General features: G+C 38.6%; 1 protein-coding gene across 8 annotated transcripts in view; it reads left to right on the top strand.

Moving 5' to 3' along the window:
• OPRM1 (opioid receptor mu 1) overlaps nucleotides 1-15,176 on the top strand; it is a 121,640-nt gene that overhangs the window by 71,181 nt on the left and 35,283 nt on the right. Inside the window, exon 3 of one of the 8 annotated variants that reach the window (XM_050786800.1) lies at nucleotides 5,315-6,262. The exons of the other annotated variants lie outside the window; for them this stretch is intronic. Coding sequence (XP_050642757.1) covers nucleotides 5,315-5,411 — 97 coding nt within the window. The 3' untranslated portion in view covers nucleotides 5,412-6,262. Of the gene's footprint in view, nucleotides 1-5,314; nucleotides 6,263-15,176 lie in introns of those variants that run through there. 8 annotated transcript variants of the gene reach the window in all.

Below are 15,176 nucleotides of genomic sequence, written 5' to 3'. Positions count from 1 at the left end.
GCCTTACTAAGCTTTTTTAAAACAGTATTTTGATTTCTTTTCTGATAGTTTATTTATCTCCATCTCTTTAGAGTTAGACCTTAGCACCCTATTTTGCCATTTGATTATGTCATGTTTCCTTAATTGTCCTTGATATTCATGGTCATGCATTGATGTCTGTGCATTGAAAAATGAGTACTTATTCTAATCTTTGCAGTCTGACTTGGTCTGGAAATGTCCTTCAATAGTCCAGATATTCTGGGTAGATTGTCTGATGTGGTATCTAAGACTCTGACTGCTGCACCTGTTTCAGCACTAGGGGGTGCCTATGCCTAGGACTGCCATGCCAGCACAGTCTGGGCTGAAATTGCTGTTAGCTAGTTTCTGTGGTTCCCAAGTTTTCAGATGTTTGGGATGGGATTTTTGTCTGTGTTTAGTGGCTAGTTGGATTTCTGTCAAGAGGAAATGAAGCAAGAGAACTCCTATTTTGCAATCTTGTTCATATTACTCCCCTTTGGCATTTCTTGCAGGATAGGCCTAGTGGTAACAAACTCCTTCAGCTTTTATTTTTCTGGGAACAACTTCTCCCTCACTTTTGAACGACAGATATAGAATCATTAGGTGACAGGTTTTTTTTTTCTTTTAGCACTTTGAAATTACCAACCCACTGCCTCTGGCTTCCAAAGTTTCTGATAAGAAATATGCTGATAATCTGATTGAGAATCTCTAAGATGAGACAAGTTTCTTCTGTCTTGCTGCTTTAGCTCTCTTTATTTTTGTCTTTCAACATTTTGATTATGTGTCCTGAGCATCTTTTATACATGACAAGTTTCTTCTTTCTTTCTGTTTTTAAGATTCTCTCTTTATCTTTGTCTTTCAACAGTTTGATTATGTGGGTCTCTTTTAGTTCACCTTACTTAGGGATCATTAGCTTTTTGGATGTTTATATTCTTGTCTTTCACAAAACTTGGGAAGTTTTCAACTATTATTTCTTCATGTAATCACTCAACCACCCCCACTTTCTTTTTCCTTTTGGATTGCCACAATATGTGTGTTAGTCCATTTCATGGTGTCTCATGGGTCCCTTACACTGTGTTTTTTCTTCACCTTTTTTCTTTCTCTTCTTCAGACTTGATAGTTTCAATTGTCCTATTTTCAATTCACTAATTCTTCTTCCTACTCAACCCTGCTTTTGAATCCTTTTGGTCATTTTTTAAAATTTCAGTTATTATTATATTCAGCTCTAGAACTTCTTTTTTGTTTCTCTTTAGATTTTCTATTTCCTTATTGATATTTTCATTTTGTTCATACATTGTTTTCTTGACCTTCTCCATATCCTCCTTTTGTTATTTGAGTAGCTTTCAAATGGTGTTTTAAAGACTTCTTTAGTAGGTTTGTCTTCTGATCTCTGTCAGTAACAGTTTCTGTTGTTGTTCATACTTTTTTCTTTCTTTGTATGCCTACTAATTTTTTTTTCAAAAATAGACATTTAAATCTGATAATCTGGTAACTCTAGAAATCAGGTTGTTCCCTTTCCCCAGAGTTTGCTGCTATTTTGTTTCATTTTGATTTGATTTTGATTCTTGTAAGTTATCTCTGTGCCAATGATTAGCCTACGATATAAATTAACATCTTCTCAGGCGTTTTTCTGAGCCTGTGCCTCTCCCTTGGCTTGTTAGTGACTTTCTGATTTTCCTGGTATATGCAGTTGCTTTGGAATATCCTAGTCTTTAATGTCTGATCATCAAAAAAGGAAAAATAAATGAAGTAGGGGGAATATGGTCCTGGTAATTTAAATTCCCTGGAAGTTGCTTCAGTTACAGGAAAAGAAATTTGTAATATTTGAAGGTGAGGAGATACAACAATGACTATCTGTCTTTGTGTCTGCACCTCCATGATCAGAAGCAGCAGTCAGCACTCAGAACATAGATTCTGATATTTGGAGGACAGAGTTCTTCTTGCCTACCTTGGCTCCTGCAAGCTACATGCAAGCTGCATGCAAGCTTCCTGAAGCTCATGCACTGCCTCCAACCAGGCTCAGGGTAAGAGAGAGAAAGCTGCTAGCCAGATAAGAGCAGAAATTGACCAAAATTAACCACAGTTTACTGTCAAGCATTCCCCTGGAAGTTGCAAGCCTTCAATAACACTCCAAAGTTCAAAAATATTTACAACACACAGAATATGCTAATGCAGTTGTTATCTAGATGGGGAAACAGATTCTTGAAGCTTCTACTCATCCATCTGCCCAGAATCTTTGCCACTGTTATTTAAGAGGTGGTAGCATGCATCTTGAAAGGCTGTGATGAAGATCAAGTAAGAAAAATCCAAGTAAACTCTTTAGAGCAATGCCTAGCATTCAACAAATGTTAGCTATAATTATAATGCTCAAAAACAGTATCTATCTCCATTATTATTTAATTTGTTTTAATGATAATTTTTGTGGTAATATTGTCAACACTTCACATTTATGGAAATTGAGACTCAGAAACTTGACTAACATCACAGACAGTGTTCAGATTTTTATATCCTAATTCCAAACCCAATATTCTTACTACTAGAATATGCTGCACCGTTTTACTCCTAAATTGGTTAAGAAGCCAAATATAGGAGGAGATTAACAAATCAAGGTAGCTGTAGTTACTCATTGGTCTGTGGGTTCACAGCATTTTAATAGAGCCAACTTTGCTCTTAAGATAGAGTAAGCAGTTGGTATGACTCAGGAATCTCTATGAATGTTTCTTCCTTAAAAGGCAAGTTTTTGCTTCTAAATCCTGTAACAATTAAGATTCTAATTAAGGGAACATTGGATAGACATATTAAGGAGCAAAATACCTCTAGAAGGTATTGAAAATACTCACTGTAAGTATAAGCCAGTTGATTACAACTGAGCAAGCAGGTCTTCACTTTGATAACTTCTAGACCTAAAGACCATGTTTAACTGATACTTGAAGGTATGAAATGCATAATATGGAAAGAGATTTAACCTAGAGCATGGTGAAGATCTAGCTAAAGGCACAGTGTGTAGTCATAGATGCTGAAGGAAGGAAGCAGCTCTAAAAAAAGGTGAATGGTATCCAATACTAGCTTTCATACTCCCAGGTCCACCTGAGATGGGTTTTTGCCTGCCACAGATAGACACTGGATAAATATGTATGCCGAGATTTCAGTGGTGCAGCAGCTGATGTAGCTACTATGCCCCTTAAGTGGCCTGTACCCATCTGTCAACATCATTGGAAAATGTCTATTGTTTCCCTCTAATTGCTGATTTTTGTTGGCCTGCTCATCATGAAGCCTGATCCTCATTGTTATCTTCAAGTACACTGTATTATCCATGCTCACCAGACAAAAGCACCAAGAATATCTCTGTAGTTTAAAAAAAAAATAGGTTTATTGATCTTGCTGCAGCAAGGGACACAGAAAATCCAGGGATTTCAGTTTATATTTGGTGATTTGGGAAAGGATTCAAAGAAACGAAGGTCTATCCAGACAGGGTGCTGTCTTAAAGCAAGAGAAATTTGATGAATGAGCATCAGCAATTTTTTATCTAGGAGGCAGAATTAAGCACATAAGGCTAGAGTTGTCACTGAGCAGTGGTCAATGACAATAAGAAGCAGTGTTTACTTAATGTTAACCGGAAAAGGGAGATGCTTGCCATTTTTATGGTTGTGGGTGATTTTGGTTTTCTCTCTTGTCCAGGCACGGTTACAAAGTTAACTTATTTTTGTCTTGTTGCATCACACCATGGAGAGACCTCATCTGAGGTTTATATTCTATGGAATTTTGTTCCACAGAGGAATACCACAGACTGATGGTTAGCAACTAGGCTGCTCCCCAAAAGTTCTCAGGGACTTTTTTTGGTCTTTCTCAAAATTACTCAACTGACTATTATATACTGTCCATTCTCCTTCTTTGGCAATAGGAGAGGGATAAAAATGAGAATCAATGTGGGAGTGGTAAAATAACAAGCGCTGGGAAGGTATGGTTTATTCTTATTGGAGGGAAATCTCCTACGAGTGTGAGATGATTAGGAATGTCATAATTAAACAAATATATAAATGTGGCCATTAGGATCAAGAGAATGCATCATGTTACTCAGGCATAGCAAGGCAGGCAATTGAGTGCAGATTGAAGGTGGTCTCTGTACTTATAAACCAATAGATAAAACAAATAATACTACTATAATCATCACATATGTTACATAGCACTAAGATTTCATGTGCAAGCATGCAAAAGGTTGAAATGTATTTTCAAATTCGTTGATAGCACAAGATTTGCCTTTATTCAATACTAAAACTGAGTACTTGTTTAAAGTGAATTTCAATCTTTCATTTTCAAGATAGCTAACTGAAAACAAGCACAAGACTCCACTCCTGGTGTCCAAACTCCAAAACATGATAGAGACTATTTTTTAGATAATATAAAGCAATAAATCAATGGACAGTCATACATTAGTTTATGAAAATGGCAGAGAAATTCTTACTAAACAATGTGATCTTTTAAAGGGCCCTATTAAAGGTTATTCCTGTTTTCTCTGCCATTTTTGAACCAACTGAGAGATAAGACAAAATGAATTAACAACTTCACTACTGATAAATATCTTTATAATGAAAAGTTGTGCAGTAACAATGGCTTCCCAATTCTTATCCCAGAATGCAGCATATTAAACCACCTGATTGCCTTGGACCACTGGTGACCTCCGCACATGGATACCCGCCCCTTTAAAATTTAGAAAATAGAGTAGCTTTGTGTTTTCCTTGAGAAGCTGAATCTCAAAGAAAGAGAGAAAAGGAGAAAGCTATACATATCCTATTCTTTAAACATATAAACTAGCTAAGTCACTCCTCCTTTTGAAAGGAGTGAATAATGGAACTGAGAGAAATCAAAGCAGAGAAATGGTGGATGACTTCACTCATGAAACATGAAGTCAGAAGAAAGGAGTTTCTCCCATTGCAGATAAACTAAAATGCTAAAAGAATACCTGAAACTAAGAACAGCCAATATAAGCTGCAGATAGTGGAGGCAACCCCACTGATATTCCATAATGAGGCCAATTTCCACAGTGGTAGCAGGCATGTTAGTTTACTCTTTTATATCTTCCGGGCTAGACATAAGCAACGGTGTCCTTTATAAAATTCATGCATACTTACGGAAGAGATACTAGGCTATACGTGGGAGACTAGCACTTCTCTGCAGGATTAGAAGGAAAGATAAGTAATCGAAATCAGATGACCAGCCACTAATGTATTACATCTACTACAAGCCGTCTCATCCTCTGTTTTTATTGAAAACTACATGGTGTGTAAACTCAGGAGCTAATTCTAACCTTTATCTCCAGCCAGGCTGCACAAGCAGAAGCAGTGAACAGTCTACCAGAGAATATTATCTTCAAGGATCAGCTCAAAGCCAATAATCATCACACTGTTGAAGAGTGACCACCCCAGGAAAGAGACAGGGCAGCAGTGGGAACACAACAAACAGAAGAATTTACACTTGAGGAAACAGAATAAAAAAGCAATCACACAAGGACTTTAAAATAAATCATATCAGGCATGGTGGCTCACACCTGTAATCCCAGCACTTTGGGAGGTGAAGTCATGTGGGTCACTTAAGTCCTGGAGTTCGAGACCAGCCTGGCCAACATGGCAAAACCCATCTCTACTAAAAATACAAAAATTAGCCAGTGTGGTGGCCCACGCTTGTGATCCCAGCTACTTAGGATGGTGAGGCAGCAGAATCATTTGAACCTGGGAGGTGGAGGTTGCAATAAGCCAAGCTTGTTCCACTGCACTCCAGCCTGGGTGACAGAGCAAGACACTGTCTCAGAAAAATGAATGATAATAAGTCATATTTCACATCTTCAGAGAGATAAAGGAGAGAATTTGTTTATGAAATAGGAGGAAGCAATTCAAAAATAGTAAGAGGTGGTTATTAACAAGCAAAGCATAGCACCTAAATTCCCAGACAACCTAGGTTTCAATTCTGGCTCTGACGACAATCAATAGTTGGATGTCTCCAGGGCAAATTATTTAACCAATCTGTGTCTTCATTTTCCATCTGTAAAATGAAGATAGTCATGGTATATACCTTATATGTGTGGTATGAGGATTAAATAATTTAGCATTAATAAAGCACTCTGAACAGTATCTGACATATAAATGTTTGTTAAATAAACAAACAAATTGGAAATTCTAAAAATAACAACCATAATTTTTGGCATTCAGGATTTTATGGGTGAGCTGAAAACCAGGAGAGAAGGCAAAGAGCATGTTAATGAGCTGGAAGAACACAGAAAATGGGATGGAGGCTGGGCGCGGTGGCTCACACCTCTAATCCCAGCGCTTTGGGAGGCCGAGGCGGGCAAATCACCTGAGGTCAGAAGTTCAAGACCAGCCTTGCCAACATGGTGCAACGCAGCCTTTACTAAAAATACAAAAATTAGCCAGGCATGGTGGTACACGCCTGTAGTCCCAGCTACTCAGGTGGTTGAGGCAGGAGAATCGCTTGAACCTGGGAGGTGGGAGGTTGCAGTGAGCCGAGATCAGAGCCGGGGGACAGAGCAAGATTCCTTCAAACCAACCAACCAACCAACCAACAAACAAAAAAAGACAAGAAAAGAAAAGAAAATGGGACAGAAATGGAGAGTATGAAGAAACACATAAGATACTAAAAGGATAGACACAGAAAAGCTAAAATGTATCTATTAAAGGTAGAGAACAAAGGAAATGGAAGAGAGACAATATTGGAAGAAATAACAGCCCAAACATCCTATAACTAAAGAAAGGAACGAGACTAAACTGATGTCTCTGTGTTCCAAGCACAATAAATATTTTTTAAAATTCTTGCCACATTTTAGTAAAATTCAAGAACATACAAAAGAGAGAAGATTGCAAGTACTACAAGAGAAGAGAAAATTATATTTTTAAAGGGAATAGAATGAGAGTTTTCAACAACACAATCGGCACCAAGAAGACAATGAATAGAGCAACATTTTCAAAGTGAACAAAAACTACTTTGAACCTTAAGCCAAACCAGCTCTCTTAGAGGTTATATCCTCAACGTACACTAGAAACATGCTTTTTAGAGATATTGAAGTAAATAGCAACATAATCAGTTACAAATATTGAAAATGATACAGTGAACAATAGGAATGAGACAAAGCAAAAAGAACCGTCATTTTTCATTACAAGGATGAAATTATGTATTTGTACCTTTTTCATAGAGATTAAATCTGTTTTTTATATAACCAACTAAAATAAGCACTTTTTTTTTTCCAGACAGAGTTTCACTCTGCTCCCAGGTTGGAGTGCAGTGGCGCAATCTCGGCTCACTGCAACCTCCACCTCCCAGGTTCAAGCACTTCTCCTGCCTCAGCCTCTCGAAGAGCTAGGATTATGAGTGCAGGCCAGCATGCATAGCCGATTTTTTTAATTTTAGTAGAAATGGAGTTTCACCATTTGGGCCAGGCTGGTCTCAAACTCCTGACCTCAAGTGATCCACCCACCTCAGCCTAAAACAAGCATTTCAAGTGCTCCTGTACAGGGGGCTTGAAAGACTTACAAGACTCAACCCCACCTCTGAGATACGCACCATGTGTTAGAGGGAGGAAGGGTAGAACAGTGAACAGACCCAGGGAATCCCAGTCTGTCATTTACTGGCTTTACAGATTGGGGAAAAGGAGCTGATGTCTCTGAGCCTTAGTTTTCTTGCCTGTAAAATGGGGATGATGAAGTGCCCACCCCATCAACTTTATGAATTACTTAGTGCAATACCGGGCATGTAGACAATATTCATTTTCATTACTCCTCTTCTCATGTATAAGGAGATACTTGAAAAGGCAATCACCATGTAGTAGGATTTTACTTTACTTTTATGTTATTCTTTGTATTTTCCTGTATTGTGTATTTGTACAGTAAGCATGTGTTATTTTTACAAAGTTTAAATAATGCACCCTGTAAAGGAATCAATATTTTTAAATTATCAGAAGAAGATTTCAGAGATCATTTTTAATAATCTCAGAATAAGTAAGACCTTTATGAAAAACATGTACAGGCACATACACCACAGGTAGTCAAAATGTAATACTTCTAAGGGACAAAAACACTATGAATAAAGTTAAACAATAGCAATCTTTGAGGAAATATTTGCAGCATGTATCTTAAATTTTTATAAATCAATAGGAAAAAGACAACCCAATAAAAATGGTCAGAAAAAGAAAATAAATTCATAGAAGAGGCAGTACAATTAACCCAGAAATAGATGAAATTATTTTCAACCTCTAAATAGTATACTGTTAATTGAAACAATAATGGCATATTACATATCATTCATAATATTGGTAGATATGGCTGGATATGGTGGCTCATGCCTATAATCCCAGCACTTTTGGAGGCTGAGGCAGGCAGATCGTTTGAGTTCAGGAGTTCAAGGCCAATTTAGGCAATCGAGGGAGATCCCATCTCTACAAAAAATAAACAAAAATTTAGCCAGGTGCAGTGGTGTGTGCCTGCAGTCGCAGCTACTTGGGAGTTTGAGATGGGAGGATCATTTAAGCCAGTGAGGTCAAGGCTACAGTGTGCAGTGAGCTGTGATCACCCCACTGCACTCCAGTCTGAGTGACAGAGCAACACTCTGTCTGGAAACAAACAAAAAAAAAGATTGGTAGATGTTTTAAAGTATTTTGACATCAAATATTGGGAGGATGTAGGAACAAACGATCATGTGCCTCAGATCAGAGGACAACTGCTTTTCCAGGTAATTTGGGTGACCTTCTCTAAACAGAAATGTGGATCCTCTGGAAACTGCTAACACCAGCCCAGAGAAAGATTTGCACAAAGAGACAGTTACAGCAACACCCATTGCAGCGTTGCTAATAATATTGAAAAATGAACAACGTAAATGCCAAGTGGCAAAAAGCATACATAAAATGAGGCGTATTCATATAAAATACTACTATACAGCTATTTTTTAAAAAATGAACTAAACCAGGCATGATGGCTCACACCTGTAATCCCAGCACTTTGGGAGGCTGAGGCAGATGGATCACCTGAGGTCAGGAGGTTGAGACCAGCCTGGCCAACATGGCGAAACCCTGTCTCTACTAAAACTACAAAAATTAGCTGGATGTAGTGACAAGCACCTGTAATCCCAGCTACTCGAGAGGCTGAGGCAGGAAAATCTCTCGAACCCGGGAGGTGGAGGTTGCAGTGAGTCGAGATCATGTCATTGGACTCCAGCCTGGACAACAAGAGCGAAACTCCATCTCAAAAAAAAATGAACTAAGTCTACAGGTATTAAAATGAAGAACCCACAAAATTATATTGCTGACTAAAAAGTTGAAGGAACTCACAAAATATATACAAAGTAGATAGAGTATGTTACTATTTGAGTTAAGAAAATAAATAATGTAGTCCGGGCACCATGACTCACACCTATAATCCCAGCACTTTGTGAGGCTGAGGTGGGCGGATTACCTGAGGTCAGGAGTTCAAGACCAGCCTGGCCAACATGGTGAAACCCTGTCTCGACTAAAATATATAAAACAAAAAATAGCTGGCCATAGTGGCGTGCACGTGTAATCCCAGCTACTTGGGAGGTTGAGGCATGAGAATCGTTTGAGTCCCAGAGGCAGAAGTTGCAGTGAGCCAAGATCATGCCACTGCACTCCAGCTTGAGCTGCAGAGTGAGACTCTGTCTCAAAAAAATAAAAAATAAAAATAAATAATGCGGCGTTGCATATTTTCTAAGGGTACATATTTATGCACAAAATTATTGTCAAGGCAATGTAACAGTCCAAACTCATGAGGCAGAGAGAGTGTGTGGTGTGTATGTGTTTGAGGAAAAGAGGCATATGATACTGGAATTGGCTTAAAGGGGTCTTTAGTATTATTGGAAACTTGTGTACAAGTGTTTTATACACAAAAATTTGTATTTTCATAAACTGATTAAAATTAATTTTAACATTGAATGAAAAAAGAAAGTTTGACTCAATACTTGTTTAAAGACTACATGTGCTAAAGGAGATATAATCAAGTCATTACTGTAATATAAAACAGACTAACCTGAAGAGAATTGGGAGAAAGAAGAAGAAAGGAGGAAGAAGAAGAGGAATAGGAGAAGGAAGAAGAAAAATAACAAGAATAAGAAGAAACGGAATACCTAGTAGAAGTAGCAGTAACCGCAGTAATAATAACAATAGTCATTAGCAGAACTCAACCTAGAGAGATCACACCCGTGGAAAGGATCAAAAGACATCATGAAGGAGATAGTATTTGAATCGGGCTTATTATCAATATTTCACTCTAGGTATATTTTGGCCCAATCTTCCATAGTCATATCCTAGAACTGGACATCAAGAACTCCAAAATCTCCCCTGTAAGAATCATCACCTTTCAGACAAACACCTCTTCCTTTCCAGACCCTGAATCTGATACCTCCCCCAAAACTGAGCTCTTCAATCCATCATCCTCATTCCTTTTTTATAAACTACAAATCTCAAATGAGCACCTAATATTGCCAAGCAAATGTTTCTCTGCTAAATTTACTTTCCTGTTCTCTTCTCTTCTAGACCTCCGACCTTTTCTTCTCTATCATTTCCTTTCATGGATACTTCTGGGTTTTATTTTATTTATTCATCCAACAAATACTCATTTTGTTCCTTTCCAATTGAATTCAGGACAGTGAATATGGATTCTTTCTTGAAGTTTTGCTGACAAGTAAAACAAATGAAAATTATAAAACAGAAAAAAATGAGGTTAATAGAGGGCTTTCAATTAATAAAACAATAAAAGCAGGCAAAAAAAGTTCTCAACAGATCTACAAGCCTCTTCTGTATCTGTACCCATATTTTTAGTCTTGTTGCTCGTCATAATCAAGAAGAAATCAACCAATCCGCATGTGCTCCAAACCCCACCCCCTTTCAGTTTGTCAAGGACATTGTTCATACTCTATTTTCCCTGCTTCTTCAAGTTTTCATTGCTACAACATGATTTAGTAGCACACATACATTCTCTAGTATATCAAATCATAAGGAGGTTGTTTCTAGGATTTTTGTTTTGTTTTGTTTTTAGAGACGGAGTTTCACCACGCTGGCCAGGCTGGTCTTGAACTCCTGGCCTCAAGTGATCCTCCCACCTCGGCCTCCTAAAGTGCTGGGATTACAGGCATGAGCCACTTCACCCAACATTCAAATCACGTTTTTTAAAAAACGAAATAAGGCCAGGCATGGTGGCTCATGCCTGTAATCCCAGCACTTTGTAAAGCTGAGGTGGGTGAATAACTTGAGGTCAGGAGTTCAAGACCAGCCTGGCTAACATGGTGAAACCCTGTCTTTACTAAAAATACAAAAATTAGCTGGGCATGGTGGCACACGTCTGTAATTCCAACTACTCAGGAGGCTGAGGAAGAAGAATTGCTTGAACTTGGGAGGTGGAGATTGCAGTGAGTTGAGATGGTGCCACCACACTCCAGCCTGGGCAACAGAGTGAGACTCCATCTCAGAAAATAAAAATAAAAATAAAAACTAATTAATTAATTAAAACAAAAACAAAAATCTTTCTTGAACTCACAGTTCTCTTTCCCTCTTGGTACCAAAATATCTCCAAAGACGTTTCTAAATCATTGACTTCCAGATCCTCACTCCCCATTTACTTTTTTTTTTTTAAACTCATATCTGTTTATCATCCAACCCTACTACTCCATGGAATTTGCCAAGGTTCTTAACAGGTATTTTGTCAAAGGCAGTGAACATATTTCTGTTACTCCATCACCTTGCATTCAGCAAATTTGACCACTATAGACTTCATGGTAATCTTTCTTCTTTTGACTTCCTTAACCCCAGCTCTGGGTTTCTTGCTTAAATTCTCTGGCCATTTCTAAGTTCCTCTACTTTCTCAGAGCTTTAACCTAGGCCCTCTTCTCTTCCGTGCATATACTTTCTCCTTAAGTTTTCTTCCTCAGTTCCATGCTTTATAAACTACCCATATGTCTACTACTCCCAAAGTCACATCACTAGCCCTGTCCTCTCTTCTAAACTCCACATTCCAACTGCCTATTTAATTTCCTTACCAGTGACCTAATAGGCACTTAGCAAAAATAAGAAACAAAAATAATATCCATTGCGTATATCCCCTTTCAGTCATTCCTTTTTATGCTGCAGGTCTGTTATCCTTAAAACCAGACTATGAGAGTAAGCCTGTATTTCCAAGAAAGGGAAAAAGAACCCACAGGGAGAGCCATTGACTATCAATTCCATTACAGAATTTTGAAAGCTTTAGCTTTAAGATGCAAAACTAGATGGATGAGAAAGGAAAATGTTTTTCATGAATTCTGAAAGCTTGCACTTAATTATGAAAAACATATCCTAGGCTGCATGTGGCGGCTCACACCTGTAATCCCAGCACTTTGGGAGGCCAAGGAGGGAGGATCTCTTGAGCCTAGGAATTTGAGACCAGCCTGGGCAACATGGTGAAGCCCCATCTCTCATCTCTACAAAAAGTACAAAAGATTAGCCAGGCATGGTGATGCATGCCTGTGGTCCCACCTACTTGGGAGGCTAAGGTAGGAGGATCGCTTGAACAGAGGAGGTCAAAGTTGCAGTGAGTCATGATTGTGCCACTGCACTCCAGCCTGGGCGACAGAGCCAGACCTTATCTCAGGAAGGGGGCGGAGGGGAAGAAAGGTCATCCTAAAAACTGAAAGAATACAGCTTATGCAATAGGTCATACATTAGAAAATAAAAGCTGTTGAAAATGTTGATGATCCTGCCACACAGAGAGGAAGACAGGAGAGAGGAAAACATTCTGGGTTGGGGAAAGACATTTGAGAGGATAGGAGAAAGAGAGCAGGAGAAATTAACTCAGTGTGAGCCCTGCCTTTACCAACTGATCATCTCATTCCCTCACTCCAGGAAAAACTCTTTATGGGGAAATAAACAAAAGGAATCCAAAACAATAAAAGATGTGACCTCTCACCTGACTGGAATTCTGGAGAGAGACACTTCACAGAGTGTCCCAGGGTCCCCTGGAGTAGCTAGAGGGGAGTAGAAATCTGGCCAGATGACGCTTGGCAAAGAGAAACTGAAATGGTCTTTTAATATGAGGAGGAGACCCAAAATGGGATAAAGGAGGTTCATGGAGTTGGGAACTTTTGTGCCAGCCAGAGGCACCTGCGCTGCATGTGGGAAGTGAGCCCTCTAGAGTCTTGTGGCAGAAATCCAGGGGAGACACCAGAGAGATCATCAGGCTCCCTCCAGGAACAGCTCTGAGAGCCAGAGTTGAGAGGTGAGCAGGGAGGGGCTGGAAATATGTAGGGTGGGGCTCAAAACTCATACACACTGGAGTGCTCTGTAAGAAAACGATAAAAAATCACAAGTAAAAATAAGAAACTAAAGCAGATAATTCAATGGAAAAATGATTTACAAATATAAAGTTTTCAAATTTGACAAATAGCACAGATATCACAAAATTCAGAAAAGATACTTTTTTTATCTTTTTAATTTGTTTTCATTTTTTAGAGATGAGATCTTGCTCTATTGCCCAGACTGGAGTGCAGTAGCATGATCGTAGATCACTGCAGCTTTGAACTCCTAGTCTCAGTGGATCCTCCCACCTTGGCCTCCCAAAGAGCTTAGGATTAAAGACGTGGGCAACTGCACCTGGTCAGAAAAATAAATATTTTTGCTAGTTAACTCCCTGCCATACCTCTGTAATGCTTTCTTAAATGGTAGGCTGCATACTTTAGGAATGCCTGATTATTTGATTAAAATTTCAGATGATCATTTTCTATATGGAAAAAGGGAATAATAATTAGTTTGTCTAGCATGATTAATGAAAAATTTATTTATTTTTATTGATATTTTACATAATTTTTTAGTTTGCAAATTGATCCTGGAATTGTCATTTAAATTTGTAAGATTGTCAGATTTGGGCACATTTCTATCAGGATCATTTCTTATATGAGCTATAAGATTTATCAGGAAAGTTTTTATCACATAAGTGAAATGTAATCCAATATGTTAAGACGCATGAAATATGTGATTTCACATACAGACATACTCATGGCTTTAGTAGTGCAGCAAACTTAACACCTTCAAATGCAAGAATCCTGACAAATTGTATTTCAAAACAATTGCCATCAAAAGTTATAGTCCATAAATAATTGCATTTTACGTGTATAATCAGCTATAGTCATGATAGATGAGAATTGCTTTGATTAGATATGATAAAAATCAAATCCTCTACTTACAAAAACGTGTGTAAGATGATTTAAAAAATTTCCCACAGATTGGCTTCTGCCTGACATTTCAAACCTCATTTCTCTCACACTCACGTATTTCTGATATAGTCTGCAAAGTGCATTCCTATCTTTCCTCCCCGTCTCACTCCCTCTTTTCCTCTCTGTTTTTTTCTGGAACTTGATCCTTCTCTGCCTTCAGCATTCTTTCCATTCTGCATCACAGCACAGAGCCATCCCATCTGCTCGCATTAGAGAATCATTATCTAGAGTCTGGTGACCCGTACGTGAGTGGCTCCGGCTAAACTGTAGACATTTCCAATGGCTTAATGAACAGTCTCCTTTGTCCTACAACAGCATACATCCAAAGTGTCAACACCAAATCTGCTTTTCCTCTCTGCCTTCTCTGTTAGACAACGCTATTGTCATCTATTCATTCTCCCATGCTAGAAATGCGGAAGTCACATTACACCCTTCTTTCATTCCCTCCTTCTAAAAAATAATTAAATCTTGTTGATCCTTCTTTCTAATAATCTCAATTCTCCATTTGTTGTATCTTCCTAAGTGATTTTACTGATTATTGTGTTGTTCTCATTGTGTTGGTGGTGGGATGAAGAGGTGAGAAAGAGTAAGTGCCTTTTGAGAAGTATTGTCTCTGAGAAACCAATACGACAAGCAGGCACAGATGTCCAAACAAAAGGAGAAAACGTAGTCACAAATCTGGGAACAGAGAGGTTGGGAGTCAGTTTACATAGAACTGATAGGTTCAAACCACGGATTGTAAGAAAATAAAGCAGAGCCGGGCGCGGTGGCTCACGCCTGTAATCCCAGCACTCTGAGAGGCCGAGGCGGGTGGATAACGAGGTCAGGAGATTGAGACCATCCTGACTAACACGGTGAAACCCCGTCTCTACTAAAAACACAGAAAAAAGTAGCCGGGCGTGGTGGTGGGCGCCTGTGGTCCCAGC

Source organism: Macaca thibetana, chromosome 4, assembly GCF_024542745.1.
Source record: "Macaca thibetana thibetana isolate TM-01 chromosome 4, ASM2454274v1, whole genome shotgun sequence".
Lineage (NCBI taxonomy): Eukaryota > Metazoa > Chordata > Mammalia > Primates > Cercopithecidae > Macaca > Macaca thibetana.
This window is presented reverse-complemented; position numbering and strand designations above follow the sequence as displayed.